Source organism: Aythya ferina (genome assembly GCF_964211825.1).
Source record: "Aythya ferina genome assembly, chromosome: 16".
In the NCBI taxonomy this organism is placed as follows: domain Eukaryota; kingdom Metazoa; phylum Chordata; class Aves; order Anseriformes; family Anatidae; genus Aythya; species Aythya ferina.
This window is the reverse complement of record NC_140315.1, coordinates 14,302,161-14,316,699: the sequence shown is the minus strand read 5'-3', so window position 1 is coordinate 14,316,699 and position 14,539 is coordinate 14,302,161. Positions and strand designations below refer to the sequence as shown.

The 14,539-nt window shown below is 49.0% G+C and overlaps 1 protein-coding gene across 1 annotated transcript in view; it reads right to left on the bottom strand.

Moving 5' to 3' along the window:
* Positions 1–441: 441 nt before the first annotated feature.
* Positions 442–14,539, bottom strand: part of RIMS4 (regulating synaptic membrane exocytosis 4) — a 54,892-nt gene continuing 40,794 nt past the window's right edge. Inside the window, exons 3-6 of the mRNA XM_084537726.1 lie at positions 12,131–12,243; positions 11,381–11,482; positions 10,954–11,093; positions 442–8,302 (exon numbers count right to left, since the gene is read on the bottom strand). Of these exons, the coding sequence (XP_084393852.1) occupies positions 8,084–8,302; positions 10,954–11,093; positions 11,381–11,482; positions 12,131–12,243 (574 nt within the window). The 3' untranslated portion in view covers positions 442–8,083. The remainder of the gene's footprint in view (positions 8,303–10,953; positions 11,094–11,380; positions 11,483–12,130; positions 12,244–14,539) is intronic.

Here is a 14,539-nt window from a genome sequence, read left to right as displayed (position 1 = left end):
TCCTCCTCCGCCTCCTCCTCCTCCTTGTCCTCAGGGCAGGCAGGGCCCGGTGGCTGCAGCAGGAGGGTGGCTGGGAGCTGCCCTGCCCCGAAGTCCTGCCCCTGCTGACCCGCAGAGGGATGTGAAGGCATGAGAAAACCTTTAGGAAATTCTCAGGAAACTGGGGCTCTGCAATGCTTCATAGTTCCCATGGGAAAAGGGTTTGTGCAGGTCCCCTGGGGCGCCCCGTGTGTCCAAGCAGTGCCCCCAGGCCCTCCCCTCCTGCAGGCTCACAGCTTGGACTCCCCTGGACCCGGTGGCACCTGCATTTCCCTGGGGATCCTCAGGCTCCCCTGATCCCACATTGCTCACAAAGCTGCCATTGCCATTTGGGGTCAGAGACAATCCCGGTGGCAGCCGAGTGCAGAGACACTCCATGAAACACCTCCGACACACCGCAGGAAAAAAAAAAAAAGGTTTTTATTGTCACCATTATCAACGTTTTCATTAGCTTAACACTGAATTGTAAATCACTCGATCGTTACATATTGTCTGAATAAAACCTACAGACAGGAAAAAAGTACAGCAGAACCCTCTCCGGCCACAGGCGCGGCACGCCGCGCTTCGGGCACCGCGCCCAACGCTTCCACCCAAGGCAGCCCACGCACCTCGCAAAACACCGGGCACGGGACACGGGGGGCAAGCAGGCTGCCTGGCTCCATCGCCTGAGTTCCTCCAGCCCCGCAAGGTTAGATCTCAGCAGACAGCGTTAAAAACCTCCAAAAGGTTTTGGAGCGGGTTACAGAGCCCCCAGAGAGCGGGATCAGCCACCCCTGCTCCTACAGAAAGGCGAAAGGAATGGGCAGCAACCGCTCAGCGCCCCGGAAGCGATGGGTTTGTGGAGCAGCTCACAAAGCACAAAGGTTGGGCCCCGGGGGAGCAGCCCCGGCCCCGAGCAGAGGCCAGCTCTGCAGCAGTGCCCCGGGCTCCCCGCGGGACGGACGGCTCAGCATGGGAGATGCTTTGGGCAGCCTCGTCCCCACGGGCTGCAGTAAGGCCTCGGGTGGAGAGGGATGGGGAGCATCTGGGGGGCAGCACAAAGCAGAGGCTCCTGCCTGTCCCTGCTGTCTCCTGGCCGCCTGCATGGTGTGGTATGTGTTTGACCCCCAGCTCCACCCAAGCACGGCACGGAAGGACCCCCCCGGTCTGAAATGCCACAAAATAGAGCCGGGACACGGATCCCAGGCGGGTGGCAGGCCATGGCAGTGCTGTGTCAGGGGTCTCAGGGGCAGGCGCTGCGCCCCCAGCACGTCCTTCCCACCTGAAGCAGGGAGGCAAGCCCAGCGCAGTGAGGCTGAGGGAATGCACCGTGGATTCGCTCTTCCTGGCTCCAAAGAAAGCCCAGAGCAGCTCGAGGTCCAGGGGATGAAATCACAAAGCAGAGACCAGAGAGTGGCGCTGGGGAAGGAACCACAGCCCCAGAAAAAAACCTGCTGCAAGATTTAACAACCCAGGCTGTGTTTAGGGGGACCTGGAGCCCTCAGGGGGCAGCCACCAGAGCTTGTGGTGCCCAGGTAACTTAAAAATGAGCCACTGGAAAAGCACGTGGGCTTCTGCAGCAGGTGTGCTTCGATTCCTCCCTCTTCTGCCCACGTCCCTGCTCAGCAAGCAGAGCTCGCTGCTGCCCCTGGGCTGTGTCCTTCCTGCAAAGCAAAGCCTTCTCCTTCCTGAGCCAGGGGTCTCAAGCCCAAGCGAGGTGCCCAGCGTGCTGCATAAATGCAAAGGCTGCCTTTACGCTGGCCCAGCAGAGCGGGGTTTAACACCATGACTTTGGTTGTCATTTTAGCTTCTGGGAAGTCATGAAGGGAAAAGCGTTCGGTCTCAGCCTCTTTTTGCTGGTGCTCTGTAGAGGGCTGGTGCTGGCTCCCTCTCAGCTTCAGCTGCTAAAGTGCAAAGGACCAAATGCTACACAAGGAACTGACCCTGCTCCTCTGCCCCACCGAGGATGGGAGCCACTACCGAAGGGAAGGGAGGGCAGAGGGCTGCTGGCACCTCTGCAGGTGCCTGGCAGAGCCTGATGCTGCTGCATGGTGAGCAGTGGGGGCTTGGCATGGACTGGGGGCTGCCTGGTCATGGAGAGAAGTCTGGCAATGTGAGTTTAAGACTCAAAAGCCACATTTAGAGAATACCGAACCGCTGACAAATTCCCAGGGGAACTACCACATTCCCTGACTTGTGCTGGGATGCGCTTGGCAGCCAGGCAGCCCCCAGACCCAGGCAGGGCGCAGCAGTGCTGAGCGCAGCTCAGGGGCTCTGCCATGCAGGGGCCACAAGCACCCCGCAGGCAGGGGCAGTCTTGGCTGCACACACATGAGGACACCACTAGAACATGCTTTGGGTGTTCACTGAGGTACACGTGGAAAGGATTTCAAAGATTGTCCTCTTTTCTAAATGTTTGGCTCAAATTGGGGAGCTGCAATTTGGCGTTAGGTGCTTGCCCCAGGTCTCCGTGCGTCCCTCTGCATTACTAAAGGTGCTTTAAGGTCTGCTTGTTTTCCCGGGCTACTGCTGGCACTTTGCATTTACACAGCTCTTTTTGCTCTCCAAGCACTTCAAAAATGACTGGGAATTATTTCATCACTTCTTGGGGCTTCCAGCATCACCGCTGTCTGCGTGGCTGGCCGCCTGGAGCACGAGGCAGGGATTTCTCCTATGGGAAACGCTGCGAGGAGCCCACAGGCAATGGACTGGGATGCTGGTTTGAAGCTCTGTTATTTTATGCACTCATCAATGATAGAGCTGCCTTAAAATCCAATATCCTGATCCTGCCACTTTGGAAAAATCTGTAGACGAGCCCAGCATTATCTGAAGACTGGCACAGAACAGCCTGCTCCCGTCTCACACGGCTGGGATATCCCCCCGAGCCTCTGCAAAGGTGCAACCTTCCTCTGCCTTGGGTGGAATTTTCTAACGGAATGGACAAATACCATCTATGAAATGGACAAAACAACCCACGAAGCCTTTAAAGAAGAGCAGCTCAATCTGCTGCTCTGAAAAAAACTCCCGTTAGCTTGCCCCTGCCATCCCGAGGAAAACAGGCAGCTACTGGGCAGAGTTGTGTGGCCCCAGAGTGCAAAGGCTTTTTTTGCTTAATCAGGGCTACAGTGGCAGTGGGAACCATTCGTATTGAGTTACAAATACTAAATAGCCTAAGAAAAACAGGGTGCTTGAAACAGTCGTCGAGTTCATACCGAAAGGATTTGTTAACTCTGTAGTACGAAGTCACCTACAGCTGCTTCGTCCTTCACCTAGGAGAGATCTCATGTCGCTGGGCACACATACTCACAGCGAAGTCTACACGATGGGTATTTCTTACAAGGCAACAGCCCAATCTTCCTTTTTACAATCAAAGTTCATATGGATCTTTTTCAAAAGTGATGGAATTAAGATTGAAGACAATTATAAACTGTATCAACAATATGTACTACAGCCTGCAAGTCACAATCTGTGCACACCAAATGGAATAGATTATTGCTTGTTAGCCTATTAGACTTTCTTTATAAAAAGATTTTTATACAGAGTACAGGATTATGACAAAACTAGCTAAGTTGTTTTCATCTTGAAAATACAACATCAATTCTTTTTCAACAAAGGCTTGAATAGTAGCTGAGATTTAATGAACAGTGACAAATATTTACTAATAATTTAATGGTCAGTTTGAACAGAATTTCCTATAGGACTCTTTTCTGGTGTTTATTTACATATGCCTCTTTTCTTGTGGAAAAAAAAAAAAAAGTTGATAAAATATAACAAGGAACACAGAAATCAAAAGAATGAGTAAACTCCATACTGAGAACATTAAACAGTTTTGAAAACACTAAATTATGCTATCCGTTAAAAAACATACATCATTTGGTCTTTAAAGAAAAATATTTTTCCTGCTTTAAAATATTACTAACAGCATGTAATAAACTAACTTAAAATGAGTTTCATAAAAAAGTTGTCTTGCTGTCTAAACATTGCTAAACATGCTTAGGTTGAGATTCTGTTAACTGCCTCAACACCTTAAAAACAGCTCCTCTACAGGAACTTGTGATATTCTGACTCCAGAAGACCTGCAATTTAGAACAGTACATTGATAAAGGATCCAGTAGCTAGAAACATTAAATATATATCATCGTTCAAAGCAAAGAAATCTGCAATATTCGTTTAAACAACCCATGGCCAAGTGTTGGGGATGTGCTCGGCAGAACAGCGACGTCCCCCGGCCCCTATCCTGCCGTGGCCGTGCGGAGGCGGACGCCTGCACGGTGTAAAGGAGGCACAGCAGCCTGCCCCCGGGGCTTTGGCTGCAGGATGAGGACCCTTGGATTTAACTGCAGAACGAGGACCTCGTGTTGTCTCTGTGGCATCCCAGCTGTGTCGGGGCAAAGGGAAAGCGACACCAGGAGAACATCACACGTGCACCTGAACAAACCTGGGCTCACTGCGGTCACGGCTGCTGTCTGCTCAGACCACAAGGTGCAGGGAGGGACACTGGGGAGAGATCACTGCTCTCTGAGATGCTCTCAGCGTCAGGATTTCCTCATTTTCCATAGTAACAGGAATGCAGGAAACATTTAGGGATCAGCTCTCCTTTTTTTTTTTCTTTTCCTGCAAGCAACCTTCCCGTTACTATTGAGATGTAGTATTTTGTGCACAAGGATCAAGGAACCAACCTGAAGCTGGGCAGGTATTCATCTCTCCTCAGTCTCATCCCTCATCACCACTCACAGACCAAACGTATTATCACGTTCAATTATTTTTATTTGGTTGGTTGGCTTTTTTAAGTCTCCCGCTCTCCCTCTCTCCCCCTCCCTGATTATAACTAACAGCTAGACTCAGACACAGGAGAAAAACTCAGTCAGGACTTCTAAAGGGGACCAAAGTTTAGTTTTCAGCTGCTCACCATCCTAGCAAGCTGCTACTTTTTACACAAGCGCACTGATAATCACAACTATCACATTACAACACCTTAGACAGAAACTGGCAAGTCAAATTTGAGGGGAAAAAAAAGCTTCTGTTTTATGACAATAAACTATCCCAAGCCTGAGACTTGCCTTGGATGCTACACTGGGGGGTCTTTAAACTGATGGGTAACTAGAAGATCTTTATTTTTTTAAACCATGATATGACTTGGTCAGCTCAGGAATCGTGGGCATGAGTGAAGCAAGAATTTAGGCTGGGCAGTACTGTGCAACTTTACTGACTCCAAACTCTGCGCCCCATGGGCACTCTGAAAAGGGCTCCTGTGAGTCTGTTGGTTTACGAAGGGCTGTTGGTTTTGTTGAGTCTGTTTGGTTTATTTCTGGACTCGCCAGTTCACATGACTGTGCTGTGCATGGCAGCCAGGGATTGTAACGTTCACTTACTGTGGAGAAACAGGACTTGGAAGTGACTCGAAACAAAAGTGAGAATCACTGGACGATGGTCAACCATGGAAAAAATGCAGAAGAAAACAGTCCAGAGCAGACTGCTAAAACTGCCTCCAAACTCAGAACCTGAGATGTTAATCAAAGTAACACAAGTGGAAGCATAACTTTGTTTTACCCTGACAGTGAACTTTCAGCATGATTAAAAACATACGGAAGATAGTCCTCGATGTGAAGTAGTCCTCTTTTAACAAAACCAATCGACTTTGAGCTTGCAGAGCTTTTGGAGGGATGAGATACAGAGACACGTTACATTTGCCAGGCATAGAGGAACCGAGCTTTTCAACAGAGTCATTAAATAAAGTCATTTTTTTTTTGGCATATATAGTCTCCTACTCCCCGTGAAAGACTGCAAAAATGTTGCATTCATCTCACTGGACCCAGGAAAAATGTGATTAACTAGCTGTTACTAGTAGGTAATGTCCAAACGATTGCCAATATGAAGTTTTCAGCATTCCTTAAGACAGAAGCCCTGTTACTCAGTTACCAGGTTTGGAATGTACCCGGAGCTCCCCACGGTCCTTTTAAAGACGTAGTTATTAAAAGATCCAGTGCTACAAACCACTAAATCTACCTAATCTATTCTAGTTCATACACATATTGTACAATATTGCCTAGTACTCACTACATACCAAGAGGAAAGGATGCTGACTTAAATTACAGTAAATGTGCTTTTTCTTTTTAAAATAAGAGAGCCACGACATAGTTTGATCAGCATGCAACAAACTTTCTTCATCTAATATATAGAAATTGTCTAATACGATTAGAAAAAATAATTAGTGAGAGGCCAGAGACATATTTGATCAAGGAAATTAAGAGATTTATCTGAAATGCTGAGGCTTTTGCCACTTAAGACTCAAAAACCTATTAATTCTATGTCCCTTCTCCTCCTTCCCTCTCCTTTGTAATTATACCATTTTTACAGACATTAAGGTAAGGCCTATTATTTTTGCATCTATCCTGCAGTTTATCTCAAAATAATTTAAAATGCCATAGACAAGCTTGGACCAAAAGCAACTGCTTTTACCATCCACTCTACACTCATGCTTTTATTCTAACGAAGCCAAGGTCCGCATGCAGAAATAAATGTTCAGTATTCCTCAACGACAGGCCAAGAATCTGCTCCCTCCTGAACACGACATGGGACCTTCACTATTAAATCACAGTCAAACATCTCCAAAAGCTCATTTGGAGACCACAGCCATCAAATCCTCATGAAGACTATGAGAAAATCTAGCCAGAAAGGGCCTTTTAACAGGAAATCGTTGGAGATTCTCCATTATTTTGGCTATTCAGTGTTTTCAAATAGAAGTTTTGACTTGTCTGAAGGATCTAGCATGCCTTACTCCAGCATGTGACTGCTGACAACAGCTGCTGTAGCTCAGCAGCTCAGAGAATGTGCGTTACTGGGTTCATCTACGAGACTCTTTTACAGCTAGCGTTGCACTTAAAATAACAGAATATACATGCTGTGACCACCAGGTCTCCAGACTCCTCACCCACTACTGCTCCATACTCTGGGGACAACATCTCCTCTCTCAGGACACTTGCCAATGCCTGTGTATTACTGAGATTGCCTACAGCGACTTTCTTTCCTCAAGGAGGATCGTGTGCCCTCCAGCACCTTCTTGTCAGATGACAACCTGAGGTTTCTTTCTTCTGTACCCAAAGAAATCTCAACCTCCTCTCCCGTGGCAGAATAAAACAGTCCTGTTTCAGGTCAGGCAATAGCACAACAGGAAGGGCAGCATCTCCAGCAGATATGTACCAGCACAAAGGAGATGAAAGAAAAGCAGGAGAGAGAAGACATTGGGGCTGAAGGATGCACAGCAACGAGGGAGTCAGTATAAAACCTATCTCAAGCAGCAAGTCTGACGTTCAGCTCCCACTTCTAGTGCTTTTTTACTGAGCAAAATTGCAGTTAATTAGACTGCTAAACTCGAACTCTGTTCAAACTGTCTGGTCTAAGTAGGCGCTTATTCTCCCACCAAGTATGCTTCATCAGCAGTGGCAGACAAGTAACGCGGCAAAGACACTTGCTGGTAATTTGGCACAGTTTGAAAACACAGCAACGACAGCGTTACAGTTAACGTGACTCACTGACGTGGAATGGGTACTTAAGGGTTGCAGGTTTCTTTCTTTTTCTTTCTTGCAAGAAGAAAGATCTCAGAAAAAACGAATGCTTCCTCTCAAACTTTCTACTCCTGCTCTTTTTAGGTCAGAAATTGGCCTCTGAATTTTTCAGGTACTGTGAGAAAGAACCTAAGAAATTTGTAAGATGCACGGTTAAGCAAAATGCCTTCCTTACTCCCCCCATACTCTTTCAAATGCTGCAACTTTCCAGGGTTAATACTGATCTGAAACAAGGGTCCAAGAATGACAGCGAGAGAAGTGAAACAAGAGGTGTATGTCTAATTTGACAACTAGGACTCATGCCCCATGGCACCTCCTCCTCGGACGGAGAGGGTACAGCGCCCTCCCCCTCGTCTTCTGTCTAAGGTCACTGGTTTATCCTCCTCTTCCAGCTCCACGAGAACTGATTGAACATGCATTGCGCTTGAGGTCAGAGTTCCAGCAAACAAAACCTTGACAGCATGTTTAAAAAACAAAAGCAGTTCCCCCTTCCTTACTCACTAAGACCTGTCACAGCAGGGTCCCACTGTGCTCTCCAGGGAAAGCTGTGAGGACTGACGCAGGAGCGGGCCCGTAGTGGGATCTACCATCGAGGAGGTTGGGAAGAGCTTGTACCAGCCAATTGCTAAAGTTGACAAATCCAGTTCTTCCAGGAGGACCCTGGCGACTCCCATGAAGTGCTTGCGCTCCATGCGTCCGTAGTTCCCCCAGACTATCACCTGAGAAACAAGAGGGGGGAAGCACAATTAATCCTCAGACTTGTACACCTGCTTGGGAAGCAGCAATCTGATCAGAGGGATCAGAGGGATCTCTGTGCATTCTGTTTACCCAACCTCCTTGGGCTTTACTAGAGTCTGGGAAGAGCAGAAAGTTTTACATGGGAAGAACAGAAAGTTTTACACTACAACAGGAATACACTGGTATATGCTATGCTGTTGGTGACGTGAAGCTTGGCTGATGGTTTTACCTTTGTTTTAAGCACAGCTTTACAAATCTGAACGTTACCAGACTTTTTTTTTTTTTTTTTCTCCCCATGAAAAATAAAAAATAAATGAAAGCACGTGTGGATGAAACTCTCTTCTTCTGCTCTAACTGCTGGACAAGGCAAGTGTGTGCACAAGGTGGGAAAAGGGAAGGAAGGGCTCCTGGTCTGGAAAAATAACCCAACAAAAACCGAGTAGGGCAATAACTTGGGCCAAGAGCCAACCATTTGAGGAAAAGTCTGTGTCTTAACATCCGCACTCAGGCCTCATGGCGTGTGGCAGATGGCCACGAGGCACGGTCACTCACCTGGAGAAAGGGCAGGAGCCGAGCGCTGGCAAGCGGGACTGGTGACGTAAGGGGCACACACGGGGCAGCATGCGGGGACAGCAGAACAGGCTGCCGAGAACGGCTTGGAGACGCAGAGGAGGGTCTAATGAGAGAGCTGGCAGCCAAGCAGGGGAAGCTGAATCACACTTACGACACGATGGAGACCAGTGGGTGGCACAGATGTAGTGAGGGTCATGGGCTTAGGCATGCTGGAGGGCTGCGTGTGGCCGAGTGGCCCTACGTGGCTCAAGACAAAGGTGACGACTGACTCCAGAGCGAGTTCATGTTCTGAAGACGAGAGGATGAGGACGATGGGTTATGATGGTGACTAGGGATCTCTGGCTAATCCTGAGAGCTTCTTTCCCTAGGCTCCGAATAACCAGAATATTAGAGTTTTCTGTAAAACGAGGTAGGAGAGACATCAAACATCAATGTTTATGTCAGCACGGGATGGAGCAAAGCACTGAGGAAAGCTGGGTTGGTGGCACAGCAACTGGCAGAGAGCCAGGCTCTTAATTTTATTCCCTTTTAGTAAGTTCCAACGGGACAGTGCAAGGTGCAATGAGACACTGAAACCGGTCCTTAAGACAAACTGGAAACCACAAATGGAGCAGGGCACAGGACAGCAGAGCTGCAAAGAGGCAGGCACAACTCCACCCCTCTTTGCAGCAGGGCTGTCCTCCTGCACCAGGGCTGCTGCCAAGGCGAGGACATGGCTAGGATACTGCTTGAGAGGACCATATACTGACAGTTACTGCCTGCTTTTGGGTTTCTGCTGTGCCTCTGCCTGTAGGAAGGCAGCAGTCTTTCTGACTGAGTGGCAAAGCAGGGCAGAGGCATTTCTCACTGTCCTATTACAAAGGTCTATTGATAAAAAAAAAAGAAAAAAAGGTCTATTGATAAAAAAAAAAAAAAGAAAAAGGTCTATTGATAAAAAAAAAAGAAAAAAGATCAAGAGAACCCTCTCAGCCATGGTTGTGTGGCAGAAGGTGAAATGGTGGCGAGGGAGACCCAGCACTGGATCACCCAGGGGACCATTTCCAGGAGCAGCTGGGCTCTGCCAGCTCACACCACCCCGAGCTGACCTCCTTGGAGACTATCTGGAAAATGCTGCTCACATATCTGAAATGAAGACTAATTTATGCTTCATACTCAACTTCCCATCCTTGTTGAGGATAAAATCCGTAGTTCTTAACACCTTCAACACCTTTTGTGAGCTAATTTCTAGGTACTTTAGGCTGCCTGCCTTGCTTCCACCTTCCGTGTAACAGCACTGTGGCTGTGCTGTGATCCACAGAACTCGGGGTGAAGGCCCACACGGCAGCAAGGCTGCAGGTAAGAAAACCCAGACCAAGCCAGGCCCTACCACGTTTCAGTCAAAAACGTGTGCTCTGCCTGCAGCAGGGGAAAATGCTTCTGATCGAGGTAAACGAAGAAGAGTTCACTAAGGAGAAGGATCCAGTAGATTAGCTGGCAATTCATATGCCAGCAGAGGTAAGCAACAGAAACTCACAGGTTAATTGCATCAGTATTTCCAGTGGATTTTAGCCAGGGTTTGTTGGATGGGAATGATTTAGGTACGAATTAACCAATGGCATTCACTCTTTGCCCTGGAAACATACGTACAGGATTGAAAACGTGAGTATGGCAGAGAATGTATGGCAGGAAAAGAACAGAGGTAGAAATAGGTAGGATATTTGACTGGGTGATGGCCAAAGCAGAGTGCTCTGAATGCAAATAAACACAGAAGAAACCTATGGTGCAAGGCTGTTCAGCCCCTACGGATACTGTCTATCTCCTAACTGGAAAACAAAACAAGAACCTTTTCCTGGGAAGCAAAGAAAGGGAACCTTTTACTGGCAGGGTATCAAATAATAAACAGTCTGAGCAAGAAAAAAGGTTTTTCCTTTTGTTAAGTTCAGACAGAGCGCATGTAGTTCCATGAAAGCATTATTAGCTTTTTCTCATTTGTGTTATTTATCCAGATTCTTTGCCAGACTTAGTATATTCCAGCACAGGTGGGGGAGAAAGAGACAGACCTGAAACCCACTCCTCTTACCTGTAATACCTTGCCCTGAGGGCTCTCAGGAAACAGTAACACCTGATTGTACAAAGGGTCTAAAGATTTGCGGGCCACTTTTGTCTTCTTTTTCGCAATGCACACACCGTTCTCTAACAGGTAGGCTTTGATGTAAGCAGCTGAAAAAAAAAAAAAAACAAAAAAAAACACAACACAAATATGGTCAAATATGAAAAAACCTTCATGCTCACTTTAGACAAGACAGAGTGCCACGTCTCTGTCTCTCTTATTCCCAAAGAAGGCATGTACAGCAGTGAAAAGATTTGCCCAGCCAGCCTTATTTTCCATACAACAAAAATACTGCTTATTGCCACAGAAGCCAAGCAGAATACAAAATTTTCCTTTTCACAAGCGTGACAGGAGGCTGAAGCTCAGTGAGCTGTTATAGGAGGTCAAAGCACACTACCTGGCAGTGTTTTGGAGCCGGGTTTTGGTGTCAGTCCTCGGGCCTGAATGATATCCACTTCTAGCTGCCCGTTTCGCTCTTGCAAGCCAATTTCCACATCCCCTAAACCAAAATGTCAGAACAGACAGAACACTTTCAAAACAATACGTTTGTGGGCTAATAAAATGTTAACAAACAATCTTTGTGTCATGCCCACTATGAGCTGTAAGGAACCGTAGGCCCTAAGTGCCTGATCTCCTCCTGCTTCACTCTGCAGAAGCTCTGCAGTGATTCAAACCCACATTTCCAAAAGCAATCTCTAATTTCAGCCCTTTAACACGGCTTTGGTGACTCAGTCTCATACTCCTCAGTGGCAGCAAGCCTCCATTCTCTCCCAAACTGGAACACCCAGAGTTGCAGGCTGCTTGGGAAAATGCAATTATGGTATACGGTAAGAAAATCTGTATAGAGCCTGATGGGCAGCAGAGGGCAAACAGGAAGATGCACAGGACGCATTTTCAGGTTTTTAGCTGCGTTTTGCTTAGTCTGTGCCTTTCAGCTCTGGTGGAGGAAAGCATAAAGCTGGTGCTCCCCTGCTAACGCTGTACTGGCAGCAATCAGCAAACCCTCGCAGCCAAGCCTACTTGATTTAACGCAGAAACAGAGCGGAGGAGTGGTAGAGCAGCAGCTGCTGGACGCGTTATTAGGTGGCCGTAGGAGTGGTCTGTTCCAGATTCAATTTAAGCCACGTAAGATCTCTGTGTTCCTTACCCATCGAGGTGGTGGCCAAGGTCTGACGCCCAACAAATTGTGCAGGGCCCATGCTCCCCAGGAAGTCACTAAACTGCCCAGCAGATGCCAGATGGACTCCACTGAAATTCAAGCTGCAAAATAAATGGATTTTGGCAAGTGGTTAATTTGCATTTTAAAGCAACCCAGTAACTAAAGAGCCTGATTTAATATATCCTTGAAATGAATGGCATCTGCAGAAGCCTTTTCCCCTGCAAAGCTCAGTGATTTCAAAGGCAGTTTTGTTACATGGGATCCATTTAAAATCCTTTTCCTTGTGGAGGAAAAAAAAAAAGAAAAAAAAAAGGCAACGATGGTTGCAGTCACCAGTCGGCTGGTACTTATCTCTAATGAATCGTCTGCAAGGGCACATCTCTGCCATCCCAGACCCACGTGCAGCCTGTCACCTCTCCCAGGGAGCACTGCCATCTGAGCAGCTGCTTGGCTTGGTAGCTCTCCTTTCCCACCCTTCAGTTTTGGGAAGGAATTAACACAGCTAGAGTAGTAGCCAGAGGGGAGCTTAGGGGTGCTGACATCCATCCCCTTGGGACGGAATCCCCCATTTCTCTCAGACGCACACAGCAACTCACCTATTTCTTGACCAGAGCCCTATTTCCTATCACTCAACACCGGAGTCACGCCCACTGGGTGGTTTTGACACCTGCTTCCACCAGCAGCCCGCGGCACAGCCGCTGCAACACACGGCAGGAGGTTTGTGGGGTTACCCCCGCTGCAGCGCCGGGTTTGCGTGCTGCCCCCCGGGGAAGGTGCTGCGCAGGGCAGCCACACAACGTGCAGCCCCCGGCACTTCTCCAAAGGCCCCTGGAGGGGGGCATTCCCCACACAGTGACACAGCTCGCTGCTTTGGGAATTAATTCCTTCGAAATGAACGGGCGAGGAGGGCCACATGTTCCCTCCAGCTTACCCTGGTGATGAAGATGGGGAGAAGCCCTGCCTCCGGGGAGGGCTGTGCACTGCGGGCTCACAAACATCCATTGAATCCCCCCTGCAAGCCAGTTACATTTAAAAGACATTAAAAAAAATATAATCAACCTTTTTTTAACCCCATTCACCCAGAAGAGCGGTAATTTCAGGTTGAGGTTTCAGCTCTCATTAGCTGCTCGCAGCCCCGGTCTCAGCCTGCCGGGATATTTGTTTACTCCCCCGAGGAAGGCGGCGCACAAAGCTCAGCATCTGCCCTCCAGCTCCTTACGAGCCACCTTGTGCGGAAAGGAGGAGGGAGGAGGGCGCCTTGGCATCCTACAGGCAGCCTTGGGATGGGCTCCGAGCGGGGCAGACTTCCCCGAAGCCTCCCTCGACTCAGCGCTTCTTCACCCTGCATCCACGGCGTGCACCAGCACCCCAGGTGGTACTCCAAGACACGACAGAAGCAGCAGGAGTTATAATTGGCACTAATTGCGGAGAATATCTAAGCCTGTTCTCAGTGTCACCAGCTCCTCGCAGGCACAGGGTGTGTCCCCAGTGCCACCGTCCGTCCTGCAGGGACCCCATGGGTTCAGGGTCCCTGTCCCACTGCCCAGCTCTCCCCATCCCCAACGGGGCAGCCCCCAGGAGCAGCACCCTGAGCACAAGGCACAGAACAGAGATCCTGGACCTGTCATGCACTGGGGACAGATGCGTGCACACGCAGGGCTGCTGAATCTGCAGGGACAGGGAAACACGACGGGGAAAACAGGGGAAGGGGGAGCGCACAGGCTGTGTAAGGCCGGTTATTTGCCCATACAAGGAGGGAACGAGGGAGCTCTGCCGCACGGGAGACCAGCGAGGCTCCTTGAGCACAGTGAGCCGTCCACAGAGGGTCAAAAAAGGATGAAAAGTTGCGCTTGGAGAACCTAAAATAGTTCGAAAAACAGGAGATCCGACAGAGAAAGACATGATTCAGCAGGGGATGAAGGGACTCTCAGCCAGAAGGTAAATGTTTTCTTTATTCTCTTCAACTCGTGGAAGATAAATGGGCACAACTTCGGTCTCGCTCCTACCCCGGGGAGTACGTGACCTGAACGAGCGCGTAAATAACCAGCTGGTGAGACACCTCGCTCAGGGAAACGCTCACCAACGTGCTCGGAGCAGATGCTCGGTCTCATTGACAAGACGCCCGGGGTTAGGGTAACAAAGGAGTCCAGCAGCAAAGCCTGGAGCTGCAGGAGCCCAAAGCGAGCTCAGCCTCGGGGCTCTGTGAGTTCCCCGTCCCAAGGGCAGGGCTGCGAGGCAAAACTTGGCCAGTGACCGTGGTGGGGACACAGCTGGGAGAAGCCCATGCAGAAACCCCACTTTCTGCTCACTGCAGGACAGCAAGGAGAAGCCTTTCTGCCCCCCGAGGACTCCAAATACTTCACCACGTGCGCCCCACGGGGCTGTTTCCCATTACCT